The 15,227-nt window shown below is 43.8% G+C and overlaps 1 protein-coding gene across 1 annotated transcript in view; it reads left to right on the top strand.

The window, feature by feature from the left end:
- Nucleotides 1-14,327, top strand: part of crb2a (crumbs cell polarity complex component 2a) — a 31,896-nt gene extending 17,569 nt beyond the window's left edge. The window contains exons 2-13 of the mRNA XM_058617265.1: nucleotides 814-1,506; nucleotides 3,431-3,626; nucleotides 4,692-4,831; nucleotides 5,261-5,431; nucleotides 5,850-5,963; nucleotides 6,414-7,331; nucleotides 7,917-8,491; nucleotides 8,789-8,954; nucleotides 9,305-10,175; nucleotides 10,263-10,379; nucleotides 11,063-11,189; nucleotides 11,471-14,327. Coding sequence (XP_058473248.1) covers nucleotides 814-1,506; nucleotides 3,431-3,626; nucleotides 4,692-4,831; nucleotides 5,261-5,431; nucleotides 5,850-5,963; nucleotides 6,414-7,331; nucleotides 7,917-8,491; nucleotides 8,789-8,954; nucleotides 9,305-10,175; nucleotides 10,263-10,379; nucleotides 11,063-11,189; nucleotides 11,471-11,692 — 4,310 coding nt within the window. The 3' untranslated portion in view covers nucleotides 11,693-14,327. The remainder of the gene's footprint in view (nucleotides 1-813; nucleotides 1,507-3,430; nucleotides 3,627-4,691; nucleotides 4,832-5,260; nucleotides 5,432-5,849; nucleotides 5,964-6,413; nucleotides 7,332-7,916; nucleotides 8,492-8,788; nucleotides 8,955-9,304; nucleotides 10,176-10,262; nucleotides 10,380-11,062; nucleotides 11,190-11,470) is intronic.
- Nucleotides 14,328-15,227: the final 900 nt, after the last annotated feature.

Here is a 15,227-nt window from a genome sequence, read left to right as displayed (position 1 = left end):
GCAGCAGAGAGAACAGCAGCAGAGAGAGAGCAGCAGCAGTGACAGCAGCAGAGAGAACAGCAGCAGTGACAGCAGTAGAGAGAACAGCAGCAGTGACAGCAGCAGGAGAGAGAACAGCAGTAGAGAGAACAGCAGCAGTGACAGCAGCAGCAGAGAGAACAGCAGCAGTGACAGCAGTAGAGAGAACAGCAGCAGTGACAGCAGCAGGAGAGAGAACAGCAGCAGTAGAGAGAACAGCAGCAGTGACAGCAGCAGTAGAGAGAACAGCAGCAGTGACAGCAGTAGAGAGAACAGCAGCAGTGACAGCAGTAGAGAGAACAGCAGCAGTGACAGCAGCAGGAGAGAGAACAGCAGGAGTGACAGCAGCAGCAGTGAGAACAGCAGCAGTGACAGCAGCAGGAGAGAGAACAGCAGCAGCAGTAAGAACAGCAGCAGTGACATCAGCAGCAGTGAGAACAGCAGCAGCAGTGAGAACAGCAGTAGTGACAGCAGCAGCAGTGAGAACAGCAGCAGTGACAGCAGCAGGAGAGAGAACAGCAGCAGCAGCAGTAAGAACAGCAGCAGTGACAACAGCAGCAGTGAGAACAGCAGCAGCAGTGAGAACAGCAGGAGAGAGAACAGCAGCAGCAGCAGTAAGAACAGCAGCAGTGACATCAGCAGCAGTGAGAACAGCAGCAGCAGTGAGAACAGTGCTTCCTGTTCAAACATGTAAATAGTCAGAATTGATCCACTTAAAAAAGCTTTTCCTGTGTCAGTTGTGAATGAAATGACTCTTCTGTGATGTGACACCACGTCTCCTCTGTGTCGTTGAAGGAATCCTCTGTGATGCCACTTCAGACAGATGTCTGTCTGCACCCTGCCACAATGGAGCGACCTGTGTGGACACGATGGAGGATTACGCCTGCTTATGTGCCACAGAAGGCGTTCGATACATGGGCAAGAACTGCGATGAACTCTACGACGCCTGCTCTTTTGCACCATGTGCAGACTGCACCAGCAGGCCTGGTACCACCCAGTACCACTGCGTCTGCCCACATGGACTAACAGGTGACAACTGCACAGAGGAGATGGACGAGTGTCAGAGCAACCCCTGCTCTGGACCTCGCTCGGTGTGTGTCGACCAGCAGAACGGATACTTCTGCAGGTGTCCTGCCGGGTTCGGAGGACGCGGCTGCAGCACGCACGTAACCGACTGCATCGACGGACCCTGCAAGAACAATGGGACTTGTGTGCTACGACCAGAGGGCTTTCACTGCCACTGTGCACCAGGGTTCCAGGGGAGGACTTGTGAGGAGGACGTGAACGAGTGTCTGTCAGAGCCTTGTCAGAACGGAGCCATCTGCATCGACGGAGTGGCGGAGTTCCACTGCTTCTGTGTGCCGGGGTTTCAGGGCCACAACTGTGAGATCGACATCAACGAGTGTGTGTCACGGCCCTGTGAGAACAACGCCACGTGCATCAATGAGAAGGACCACTATGAGTGTGAGTGCCTGGCAGGCTTTACAGGTAAAACTCTCACACATGCACATGACCTCTAACCTCAACCATAACCTTAACCCTTAGTGCACCTGCGGCACAGATCTGTTTGAATTTTATAATATTTAGCTTTCCCATAATGATGTTGGACCTATGGCATGAGGAGGACCTCAAATTAAGACCTTCATCTTTTATTTGTTCCTTTCAATGTTTCTGCTACTTCTCGCTCATGATTGTCAGTGTTTGTTTTGTTCCTAAGAGAGCGGGAACACAGGAGTATTTTAAGTGTTTTTTTAAACACGTATGTTTTTAGGCATCTTATCTGCAGCACTGATAAAGAGTGTCCACGCAGCGTGAGAGGTAAAACTTCTGTCTTGCTTTTCTTGCACGGCTCGTTTTCTCCAGGAGTCTGTTCTGTGTCAGAGGAGCCGACTGTTATCTGTAAGTGTTTGGTTGCGTTTCTCCCGTCACTCTTTCTGTTTGTGCTAAACAGAGGCTTTTATTATCACCAGAACAGACACCGTCATCACACTTTTACTGACTGTGATGAGCATGTTGTGTACGTACCCACCGCGGTGACTTGCATTGCTTTATCCTCGCTGCCATCAAAGCCATCCTCAAAATTGATTTGTGTATAAACTGCATTCCCATGCAGCTTAACTGCATTCTTCAAGTGTTTTATGGAAAATAATGATATAACTTATTCACATGTCAACAGATTTTACTATCTACAGAAGAGTATTAGGGCCAACATGTAAAAAAAACCATGCATAACGTGCTTAAAACGCTTGAAACTTGGCACGGAAGTCAGGTCTGGCAAAAATGCGATATTGGCATAGTTCTCTGACCTGTGCATTGCTAGAGGGCTCTATAGCGCCCCCTAAGGTGAAAACAGAGGCAAAATTGAGTTCCACTGAATTTCCCGAAACTTGGTGGGAAGATGTCAAAAACAGAACAGAAAAAATACGCCAATTTGTACTAGACACATCAAAGGTGAAAAGCTGTCGAAAGGTTTTGCAGATTCAAAATGGCACGGCCACGGCAACCCTTGGCGTTTTGGCGAAGAGACCATTTGCCATGAAACAGCAAGTGCCCTATAACTTATATATACACTAAGGTGAAAACAGAGGCAAAATTGAGTCCCACTGAATTTCCCAAAACTTGGTGGGAAGATGTTATAGACCAAGACGAACAAAAAACCATGGCCCCAACTCATTTTGACTTTTGGTGTCCATTTTGGCAATTTGCACCCTACGCAAATGAGCGAGACACATCAAAGGTGAAAAGTTGTCGTAAGGTTTTGCGGATGTGGCCCTAATACTCTTCCGTAACTATCAACCACGTGGGAAATGAGAACATTTCTTCCAGGTTTTGAATGTGGTTAGTTTTAGGCCCAAAAAGCACCTGATGATCGTGGTTTTTCCTCGTAGCATCACAACATCCTTTCTCTAAAGAAACACGCATGTAAGAACATGACAACAATCCACAGCACATGTTCTGACAGTTGCTCTTTAGCTGTGGTGTGCAGCAAACCTCTCACAACACCTGGCTTTGTTGGAGTTTTGCCTCGTGTGCTGTCAAAAACCAACAGAATCTGAAGGAAATATAGTAGAGATGTGTGGAAATGCATTTTTGTGAGATATGGTTTTGTCATGATCGTCATCATTGTTCTGTTTTCCATGAATGTGGACGTTACACACACTCTGCATGGTCCAAACACACCCTGTCCTCTCAACAGCATTAAAACCTGTCATGTGTTCTGTGTAAATGTGCAGATGTCACTCACTGTTGTCAAACAATGAAAAACCATGACACAGAATTTTGTATTAAATCCAGGGGGGGAAGTTCTTTGGCGGTCACCAGGAAAACCAAATCTATTTAGTCAGTTTGCAGTATTTGGGTCTAACACGTCCACGTTATTTCCTTCACCTTGTGCTTTGTTCTCCTTCACCAGGAGTCAACTGTGAAATTGAAATAGACGAGTGTGAGTCCAGTCCCTGCCACAATGGAGCCACATGTCACGACCTGACGGGCATGTACTCGTGCGAATGTCTGCCTGGGTTTGACGGCATGAACTGTGAGGTGGATGTGGACGAGTGTGCCAGTGATCCCTGTCAGAATGGAGCGGTCTGTCGCGACATGGTCAACAGGTAAAACCACCCTCCAGCTCAATATGCTGTGGCCCATGGTAGTAATATGATTGAGCTAAATACAGTACCAAGAAAAAGAAATAAAAAGGAATGAAGGAGCTGTCAAACGTCTTGAAAAAAGAGAAGACTGGGATGCTGAGCCAGATCCACAATAAGGCCTCTATTGGATTGTCAACTGTCAATCCAAAAGAAAACCTGTAACCCTTAGTCAATGCCGCGTGAGCACCCTTGGTTATTTGCCGTGGGAATAATACACAACTCCTTATATGGACATCCTGTGGGTGTGTGTTTATGTCACATATTCAGGCTTTAAAAATGCAGTTTTTTTTGTCTTATGTGTTGTTGAGTCAAAGTTATGATTCATTTTATGTCACATTTTTAGGAGTGTTATAAAGTAGCAATAATTGTGCAGAAGTCACTAAATAGAGGGTTTTTGTCCTGAAAAAACGAGCCAAGTGAACTTTGAACTGTGAGGAATTTCCAAATTTCACAAATTCAATCTGATTTTAAACATTTTGAGTACTTTTTGCTCAGGTGTCTTTATAAAGTTGGTGATTTTTTTTTTTTCATCAGATTACCTATAGGTTGTGCTGTATGTTGCACCTTCTTATAAAAAGAAGCTGAAATTCTCTATGTTGTAAGGGTTTCTGCTGTGCTATCTATACCAAGTTAGCACTTTTCTACAGAATCAGATATTTTGGGCTACTTGGACGGACGGTTATTTAAGATTGAAGGCAAACACAAGAACCTTGTTCTCACAGATGACTCTCATACAATCCTTTCCCTGAATCCCAACCCTGATGTTTGTATATAATCCACACAAGAATAAACAATAAAAGTGGACGAGACTGAAGTCATGGAGTCAGCAAGTCTGTAGTTAAAGCCAATAAAGAATCAGAGTGGAACGACAGCCGTCGACACTGGTGATTCACTCTAAATTCAAGCTGCTTCGAGAAATTGAATTGCCTCATCTTTATCGTTTATTGAGGTTTTCCTGGTCAGTTGGTTGTTGATTGTTTGAATATTGAACATTCAGAGTATTAACTCCACTTGTGTTGATTACAGCTACGAGTGTGACTGCAGTGACACAGGATTCCAGGGTGATTACTGTGAAGTGGACATCCCTGAATGTGCCTCTGATCCCTGTCAGCATGGTGCCACGTGTCTGGAGGGAATCAAACTATACAGCTGCCTCTGCTGGCCAGGTACTGAACTCCTACAGCAATAACAAACAAAGACTGAAGTCTGGACAAGCTCTCAATATACAGTACATTCCAAGGAGAATTTGATAATAATTATGATTAGACCCTGGGATGGGTCAAAGATTATGAATATAATGTTTTTACAGCTGTTTCTGGGAAGGTGGCTTTTTCTGCCGCAAGGAACAAATTAGTAAGTTCTTGCATAGCTTAGCCATTTTAAGTAAAGTTTATCAAAAATGAATATCCTCTGGAAAATTTTAGCTATATTCATTCAACACAGCCAAAATGGCTTAACCATTAAAAAACGAAATGGCAGGAAATGTCCCGAGAAACTCTTAAGGGTTAATTTCTTTAAGGGCTTTATATGGCCTCAAATGTGAGACTGATTAAAGATTAAAACACTTTTTTGGTTTGTTTGTTTGTTTCCTCCAGGTTATGAAGGACCAAACTGTGAGACTGACATCGATGAGTGTGCTGATCAGCCTTGTGAGAATGCTGGCCAGTGTTTCCAGTGGTCAGATCCATCTCACTGGGAGCTGGACTGGCAGCTCAGCTTTGCAGATGCAGCTGGATACATTTGTCAGTGTCAGCCCGGTTTTGTGGGTCAGTAAACCTTTTTTTTTTTTTTTTTTTTCTTTAAATCTACTGATAATCCAGATCAATCTGGCTTTATGCTAGGAGATATGCTGCTCATAATATCAATATATCAATAACATATTTCTTATAATTTCATATAATGTTACATAATAAACTCAGAGTGTCGTCATACTTTAACGTAGAGACGTGGTTGAAACTTTAAACGGGTCACAAGACTTGGGACTTTTCCTACCTAAATCAAACTTTTGATACATATTATGGTAAATAATAAATAATTCAAGTTTTCATAATCTGTTTCTGTTTTTACACCATTGCGCTTTAATTATGTATAAGATTTGTATACATGATTACATTTTATCAAATAAATAAATAGAAGGTAAAAATAGAAAAGAAAACTGATGATAACTTGATTTCTACATTTCAGGTGAGAACTGCTCTGTAAACATTGATGAGTGTGAGTCTGAACCCTGCCAGAATGGAGGCGCATGTGAGGATAAGATCAACGGCTACACCTGCACGTGCACTGCTGGATTCCTAGGTCAGTCTTACATCCTGTTAGAAATGGACAAAAGATGGACGTCTGTGAGTGTTTGTCTCAACATGAAGGAACATTTAGAAGGTTAGACTGGATTTGAGGCCAATAGTGTCCCTTCTGATCATGGGCAACAGGATTCCCTTACCTTGACCAAGGATTTCGCTGTCCACACTCATAGAACAAGCTCCCGACACCAAGATCTTATCAATTCATCATGTTCAAGTGATCGTTTCAGTCAAACACAGAGAAATTCATCACCTGTTTTTATTCACATTTAAGAAATGCACTTTATTTGCGCTTTGCAAATATAGGGATGATTTGAGAAATCTACCAACACATCTTAAATTACATTGTTCCTGTGCTCAATAAAGACACCAATAATGTATGAGTTTTGAAAACCTAACAGATGAAAACAGTGTACTGGTCAGTGACAGAATCATTATCTGCTTCCAGGTGAGCTGTGTGAAGTGGACATTGATGAGTGTGCTAGCCAGCCATGTCAGCATGGAGGCTCGTGTGAGGACGGCAGGGCCTCCTACATCTGCCACTGTCCTGAGGCCGAGCCAGGGGAACTTCCATGGGGAGGAAATCACTGTGAAGTGAAGCTGCGTGGCTGCGTGGACCATGAATGCCAGAACGGAGCCACCTGTCATCCACAGCTGGAGAACGGCGTGCACAGCCACACATGCTTGTGCCCTCACGGCTTCTATGACAAGCAGTGCTCCACGAGAACAACGTTCTCCTTCTCTACTCCCGGGTTCATTCACGTTCAGGTGGCTCTAGAAGAACGGACCCACAGGGAGGTCGGGGTACAACTACGCTTCCGAACCACCATACCTAATATGTTGCTCATCTACAGAGGGGATGCAGACAACCACGTCCTCTTAGAGATTGTGAATGGTGGCCTTCATGCAAGAGCTTTTTCTGAGGAATCTGAAATGGATATTACATTTCCTGGATTGGTCAGTGATGGAGACTGGAGGGATGCTCATGTCTTTGTGAATAATGAAGGTCTGATCTTGACTATGAAAGGCCCTGGCTGTGGCAGGGAGGGGTGCAAAGTTATGGATGGTGGTACAGATGAATTACCATTCCAACCCTCTGAAACCTTAGCTCACATTTATATAGGTGGAGCACCACAGTCCTCTGCAAGTGGTGCCGGCTTCATCGGATGTATGGAAGACCTGATGATAGACTCTAAGCCTATCTTACCCCAAACTCTTCCAGAGGGCCAAGGCCAGGTGTTGGGCTGTAGTAAGACTGAATGGTGTAAGCCTAACCCCTGCAACGGACGTGGACGGTGTGTGGACCTGTGGACCAGCTACCAGTGTGAGTGCCACCGCCCCTTCCACAGTGAGAGCTGCCAAAAAGGTGAGTACTTTTAGCAAGTTCATTAAAAGGAACTTCATTTTTTGAAGGTTAGACTTGATTTGATCCAGTTGTGTTCCCGCCAATCATGGGCAACCGGATTCACTGGAATTCACTTCCTGTGAAATATGAAATGGAAACTTGTGGGTGAGTGTTAACAGAATAGCCTGATACATGTAAAATGACCACTACTAAGTCTCTACAGTACTCTGATGGGAACATCATGGTACTGGTGCTACTGCAGTATCTAATATAGAGAGTATACAATACTTCAGATGACTTGCCAAGTTGACCAAATACAATTAAAATCTGATTAACTACAGATCAGATTTGTTATGATAATGATATGATCTAGGACCACATACTTTAGTGACACAGTTCTGTTTTGATTGGATTTGACAATCCTGAAAAAAGGGGATGTGAGTTGTTGCTGTTAAGGACATAATTGCAGAGAATTATGAAAACAAAATAGTTTTTACACACTAGACAAACACATATAGTATAATCTGAAGCAATTAAAACATACATATCCCAAATCACTGTTTTTTTATGTAATTAATCCAAACTTCCAATTCCCCCCCGTGACAGAATTCCCTTCATGGACATACAGTCATGAGGACACTTTGAGCTTCAGGAGCTATGATGTGGCTGAGAACCTTGGGAGCAACTTCAGCGTGTCCTTCTTCATGAGGTCGTTAAAGCCGGACGGGCTGCTGTTCCAGCTGAGGAGACCCGCCGGGAAGGAGGAGGGCGGGGTCTACTTCACCATCTACCTGGGAATGGGCAGGATTTTGGTCAGCTCTCTGCCCAACAGTGCCCCACTGACCGCGCCAAAGTTTATGACTACTGGTGAGCAGCAACTCATCCAGGTGGAAGTCCAGCACAGACAGGTGACCTTTGAGCAAGCGGAGCTTCGTTACATCATCGGAGAGATCCCTGAGGTGAATATTCAGAGTGGAGATCAGGTCTATGTGGGAGGGCTTCCTGGGCACTGGGACACTGGTGTGTGGGGGGGCTACTACAAAGGTTGCCTGCAGGACCTTCGTTTAAACTCTGTGCATCTGGATGTGGACGTTTGGAGCAGCGCGGAGGAGGAAAAGGTGTTTTTACCAAGTGATGCTGAAAATGTCAAGAAGGGCTGTGTCAGTGATAACGCATGCAAGGTAAGAGACGGCTCGTCCTGTAGTCATAGCTCATACTGATACGTACATTTAAGCTTTGAATTACTAGTATAGGGCTAGTATTGTTGAACAATTGTGCTTCCCAACCTCAGTTTCTTCATCCTTTTCTTTGTTACGTGCTCACCAGTGACACTTGAAACTGCACTTTTTAACTCTGAATGAAGAATCACAGTTGTTCAAAAATACTACCCATATTCTAGTGAGGTATTCCTTTAGCTAAGTTTTACAGTTGTGTCAGTGTAAGAATGACGTGTTAAACCTCAGCGACTTCCTCCACAGGTGAAGCCCTGTCTGAACGGAGGTGAATGCGTCATCACGTTCAATGATTTCACATGTTCCTGTGCGGCGGAATACACCGGAAAGACGTGTCAAACGCACGTTTGGTGTATTAGTGATCCTTGTGTCAACGGCGGCCACTGTGTGGACCTCGCAGACGGATACGAATGTAAGAACTTCTGCATCATTTTAGAAGTGCCATGTTATTGGTTGATTCCAGGCCCTTGTACAGTTGTTTCAGAAGGAATTCAGATCATTTTTTACTAGTTTGCACACTTTACTGTTATAAATATAATCACAAATGGATCAAAGACACACAGAAGAAACATCTATTCCCTCACCAACAACAGTCATTGATAATGAGAGGATAATGCATGAAAATGTTGTATGTTGCATGCTTTTGGACTGTGGGAGTAAACACACACACATACACATAGTGTAGGTATGCCACTTTAACAACAGCAGCCACATGGTCATTGGTGGTAACAGTGCACTGATCTTCTCCATGTTGATCCTCAGGTGTATACAATGCTACCTTTGAGAACAATCCAGTGCAGTACAGTGCTGGAGGCTCCCTGGCTGAACCCGTCTCTAACATCTACATGGAAGTGAGGACTCGCTCAGACAACGCTGTGCTCCTCAGGGCGTCCTGGGGCACTGACCTCCTCATGGTGGGTCTTCTGGACTCGTCAGTCCGGGTGGAGATTCACACCGGCAACAGCGTGGAGACGCTGGCCTTCACAGGAGTCCGTCGAGTGGCCGACGGGCGCTGGCACTGCGTGAACATCTCCGTGGCTGAGAAGGAGGCCGAGGCCTCTCCCTGGGTCATCACTGTGGACGGCATCACAGACAGCAGCAGCTCACCGGAGCAAATCGGGAGCCTCACCTTTCTAAACGAGAAGGGAGCCACGTTGTCAGTTGCAGAGAGTTTCACCGGCTGCTTCGGCGCAGTGAGAGTCGGTGGAGTCTACCTTCCTTTTGTAAATAACTACAAAGCTCCGCAGCAGTCGCAGTTCCACTTAGTTGGAAAGGCAAAGGTCACTTTAGGCTGCAGCAGTGCGCCTGTGTGTGATCCACGGCCCTGTCTGAATGGAGCCACGTGTGAGGACGTCTTCAACCAATATTTCTGTCTGTGTGACTCTGGCTGGGAGGGAGACGAGTGTGAGACAGACACTGACGACTGTGCATCTCAGCCCTGTGTTCACGGCACCTGTAAGGACTACTTAGCCGGCTTTGAGTGCCACTGCCACCAAGGCTACGCCGGCACACTGTGTGACGAGGATCTCGATGAGTGTGAACATCACGCGTGTGAACACGGAGGCGTCTGTCAGGACGGACCCGGCACATACACCTGTATATGCCCCAAGGGCTACAGTGGCCCCCTCTGCCAGTGAGCACTTATTCATTCAACTGTAAATGTAACAAAAATATGTAACAAAAAAACATGGTTCATTAAAGCTCGATACATTTTCTACAGGTGGGACTTTCCTCCGATACAGTGTGGCAAAGACATCCTGTGTAAAAATGATGGGATCTGCAATGATGGACTGTGGGGAGCTAACTGTACCTGCAGGCCGGGTTTCACAGGCACCAGGTAAAGCTTTGATATTTCAACTTTCTAAATCACAACATAGAACGATAAAGAGACTGAGATCTTCACTGGGATTAGGATTAGAAATGAACATATTCCAGCGACAGGTTTGCAGATGAAGGAAAAGAGTGAAGGTTGAGAGAGTTTTGGTGACGTGCAGAGGACGGAGATAGGGATTCTGTTTTACACAAGGAGGTTGAAGTTAGAGGAGGAGAGGAGGAGGAGGACCACAGAGGAGGTGCATGGATGTTTTTGGTGTAATAGAAGAGGACAAAATGGAGGATTATAATATATATCTAAATATATATATATATATATATATATATTTTTATATATACATACATATGTATGTATATATATATATACATAATATAATTATAAGAATTAAGTATCTGGTAAAAAAGAAAATGTCTTCACTGCTTCACAACAACTGCTATTACTCCAGTTTACGAAGGTCACTTGCTCATTCACTCACTCACTCACTCACTCATGAGGGTTGTGGTAATTGCGATGATAGATGACATAACAATAAAAACAGTCAGCAGGTTTTATTCTGTACAAATGCAAGTAAAACTATGTAAACTGCAAAAGTAATTATCATGATTGTTATTAGTAGTAGTTTAATGAATGAATGAATGAATTTCAGTCCTGTTCATCTGTGACTTTGTGCGTCTCGTGTCCTGCAGATGTGAAAGTGAGACGGACGAGTGTGAGTCTAATCCCTGTCGAAACGGCGCTTCCTGTCTGAATCGATTCAACATGTTCGTGTGTGAGTGTCCGCCTGATTACAGCGGTCACACCTGTGACACTAAGGTATGTTTATTACCTTCATGTCAGTGTTTCACTATTTATTTACTGACATCATCATCATATCATTCTTTTATTTCCCCAATACTGTTATTCTTGGTGATGAAAAGGACAATAAACTTCTCCATCAGCTACGTGTTTTAACTTTTATGTAAATGTGATTTTTACGTTGTAATTTGGGTTCCGTGTCATTTTAAACCCACAAATACAGTAACAACATGAATGCATTTTTTTGGGGTATTTTAGAGGTGAGGTCACAACCTCTGCTCTCTGTTGTTTGTTTGCAGAAACAGCCTCACAGAGAGGGCATCTCGTGGTTAGTGGTGGTCATCCCGCTGCTGTGCTTCTGTGTGATGGTCGTAAGCATCAGCTTGACCTTCATGCTGCTCACGGCGAGGAAGAAGCGTCAGTCAGAGGGAGCGTACAGTCCCAGCACTCAGGAGCTGGCCGGAGCTCGGCTGGAGATGGACAGCATGCTCAAAGTGCCTCCAGAGGAAAGACTCATCTGACGCCACCGTGCGCTGGAATAACTTTACTCAACAGCACCCCCTCATGGTGGAGACAAGGTATTGACTTAGAAACTGCAGCTGTTGTTTACCGGAACACGTGAACTGCAGAGATTATCAAGACCGACACAAGGACTTTGAATCATTGACCTGAACTGTGTGACTAAGAGGAGGTGACTTTGTGAATAAATGCTGATGAACATGAAGTGTGTGACTTTAACAGATGAGAGGCCAGATCAGATCAGAACAGGAACAACCTTGAACCACTTTTCATCTTCTCGTCTCATTGTGTCCTTTTCCTCTGCAGTGATTTAATGCCGTGTTTCCCACAAATGGCAGGGGCCGAAACCAGGGGCCGAAACTGTGCGAGGAACCTATTGTTATCCTTCAGATTATGATTATATCCATGGCTTTGCAGTCATTTTTGAGCGGGTTAACGTGCATAAAAACTCGCGAAAATGCGATATTGGCATAGTTCCCGGACCCATGCTTTGCTCAAGGGTTCTATAGCGCCCCCTCAGGTGAAAACAGAGGCAAAATTGAGTTCCACTGTATTTCTCGAAACTTGGTGGGAAGATGTCATAGACCAAGACGAACAAAAAAGTCGACCCAAACCATGGCCTCTCAACTCAACAGGAAGTCGGCCATTTTGAATTTGGGCGTCCATTATAGAGATTTGCACTGTGTGCAACACACATTTGTCGTACGGACAAAAAAAACACGCCAATTGGTACTCGACACATCAAAGGCAAAAATGTGTGGGTGTGGCCACGGCAACCATTGGCGTTTTTGCCAATTTCGACCTCGCGAGGGCCCCATCATGACTGTGAGCAGTCCTAGTTCAAACCAATCACTTTGTATCATCCAATCACAACGCTAGACAGACCAGCTATGGGCCGTACTATGGGGATGCTGATAAAAGTAAAGTCAGGCACTACCTGGGTTTCCACAAGTTGAGTTTTCTTGTAAAAAAAAAGAAAAGAATACGTACAAACACGTCTTAGCACTTACAACAAATCTGCGTACAAAACACACGTGTGCCGTTCAAAATAAAGCCATAAGCTTCACATGGTGGAGAGACAACAGCTCTGGCAGTTAAAATGGGGGGGAGGGGCCTGAGACAGTGAACCTCATGATGGTTGGACGAGAGGGGGATGACAGAGTGAAAATTTGAATGCAGTAGCTGGTGTTTGACCAGAGAGAGGCAGCAGATCCACTGCAGAGCTTTATCACGATTATGTTTCATTTCAACATTTTACACTAAACTGTGACGATTTGCCTCTAACATGAACTAGATACACGGTTTACTGACTCTTTAAAGATGGTTAATAGTAAAACTATCACGCGACAGTAAATCTATAGCGATGAGAACAATCTGCCGTAACTGTCAGTCATTTTTGAAACAAATCACTTCCAATCCACTCCCAAGTTCACTAAATTAATAATAATAATAACAAAATAATGAACATACACACATAAATCTTAACTCAACGGTCTTTGAGAATCACTGATTTCCGGAGAATTGGCTCCACCGACAAGGCAAGCAGTGCTTGACTGATACTTTTTGTGGTCTGTATTTATAACTTGAGCAGTGAAACATCTGGTGTAGACCAGATGATCGTGGCGTCAAACCTCAAAGGTCAAAGGGTTTGTTGCCCGTTTACTGCCCCCTTGTGGTAGCAGCAGGCTGCTTGCCACTCATGCTTTTTGTCTTTTCTTTTTTGTTGTTGATGATGTTTTGACCGACCGCGTCACGGAGCCTCTGAGAGACTTTAGCAGAGTGAAGGTCAGACCTGGAATCATCACTTATGTTATGATCTGATTATATTATGTGCAGATGCAGGATTATATCCATGGAATATTGTTCCAAAATAGTAAACAAACACTATTTTGGAAACATAAAATGTTGTCCTTTTGATGTAGAGCTTTAACAGAGGGCAGAAAGAGCAGTGAGAAACAGGAAGAGAATATACTTTTTCTGCTTTGTTGTTGTTTTACTGGCATTAAAGTTAAAAGTAAACATTTCTTTGGTCAGCCGTACAGTTTGTGTTTTTATGTAAATGTAGAGAGTTTTAATGTTTTACTGTTCGACGCTCACATGCACTCATGTACGCTCATGTTTGTCTTCCTGTCAGTTTACAATCAACGAAGAAATGAAAAGTAACTGCTGTATGTACAGATGTGAATTCCTCAGTGTAAACTACTATTTCGGACATTTGTGAAGTTTGAAATAATATGGCACCAAAATCCAAAAAAATAAGAATGAAAGAGCCTTAAATGTAGGTTTTTTTGGGCATAAAAATGAAGGTGTTGTTGCACAGCATACCCTGTTTATGTTAGTTCTTTTTTGATATACAATGATGTTTTCTTCATAATGTTTTATAAACAACTGAAATGTGTGAACTGCTGGGTTTTCTGTCGAGTTTCCCATCACTGGACAGATTCAGTCGTTCTCTCTCTCTCACATAAATCACGTGATTTAGATCAAGGAAAACGGATTAAATGAAAGATGTCGTGCACTGAGTCGGCTGTGGCGTTTTAATCACTCTTTAATCAGTCTTTGAATAATGAAAGTGTCATTTGTACAGAGACACAACAGCAAATAGACCTGTACACAACTCTGTAGTATTCACCACACACACACTCGCTGACGTGCCAAATATCACCTGGAAAGCAGTAACTTCTGACAAGGTGCGACGCCACGACACAGTTCCTGTCGTTGAAGCCACTGCAGAGAATCTGGAGGCCAAACGACCACATGATTTATGCTCTATGTACAACGGACATCACAGTGTGTAAGCATGATCTGGAACTCATGATCATTAACAAAGTAAGGCAAAAAAAAACAACAACAACAACAGAAGCAAAACAGAGTGCATATACTGTATCAGCAGCAGCAGAGTACATGAATCATTAAAGACGACACAATACACAATTAAAATGTGACAACGTCCTGAAATATTTAACCAATATCACATTGTTTCCAAGGAAAAAGGGGACGTTTCAGTCTATTTCAGGCTCGATTGTGACTTTAAAAACAGTAGGAGAGACATTTCACAGGTCAGTGAGTAAGGTTAACTTAACTGAATCTCTGATGACATGCGATGATCTAGGGTTGTGGGTTCGATTCCCGGCTGGGCTAGTCTAGGCAAAGACACTTAACGGGGATGAATGGGTGAGTGAAGCAGCTTCGAGTGGTCGTCGTCATCAAGACTAGAAAAGCGCTATTATAAATACAGACCATTGACTGTTTTACTTTGCTGAAACAATAACAACAACTGAAGACTTGAGAGGGCAGAGTGACATCACACTCTGTGGTAACACAACACACACACACACACACACAAGCTTGTCTCGGTAGAACGGCAGGAAGATGAAACGATACAAAATATTCTGTCTCTGTTCAGATGACGTGGAATGGCGCGTGTGTGTGTGTGTGTGTGTGTGTGATCACTCATTCATCATATTCATTTGCAGTTGAAATGCACATAACAACACGTAGAAGAGGGAGAACATCTTTAAACTCTAAAAAAGGTCA

Source organism: Solea solea, chromosome 19 (assembly GCF_958295425.1).
Source record: "Solea solea chromosome 19, fSolSol10.1, whole genome shotgun sequence".
In the NCBI taxonomy this organism is placed as follows: Eukaryota; Metazoa; Chordata; class Actinopteri; order Pleuronectiformes; family Soleidae; genus Solea; species Solea solea.
Note: the sequence above shows the minus strand (reverse complement) of the source record. Positions and strands in the feature narration are given on the sequence as shown.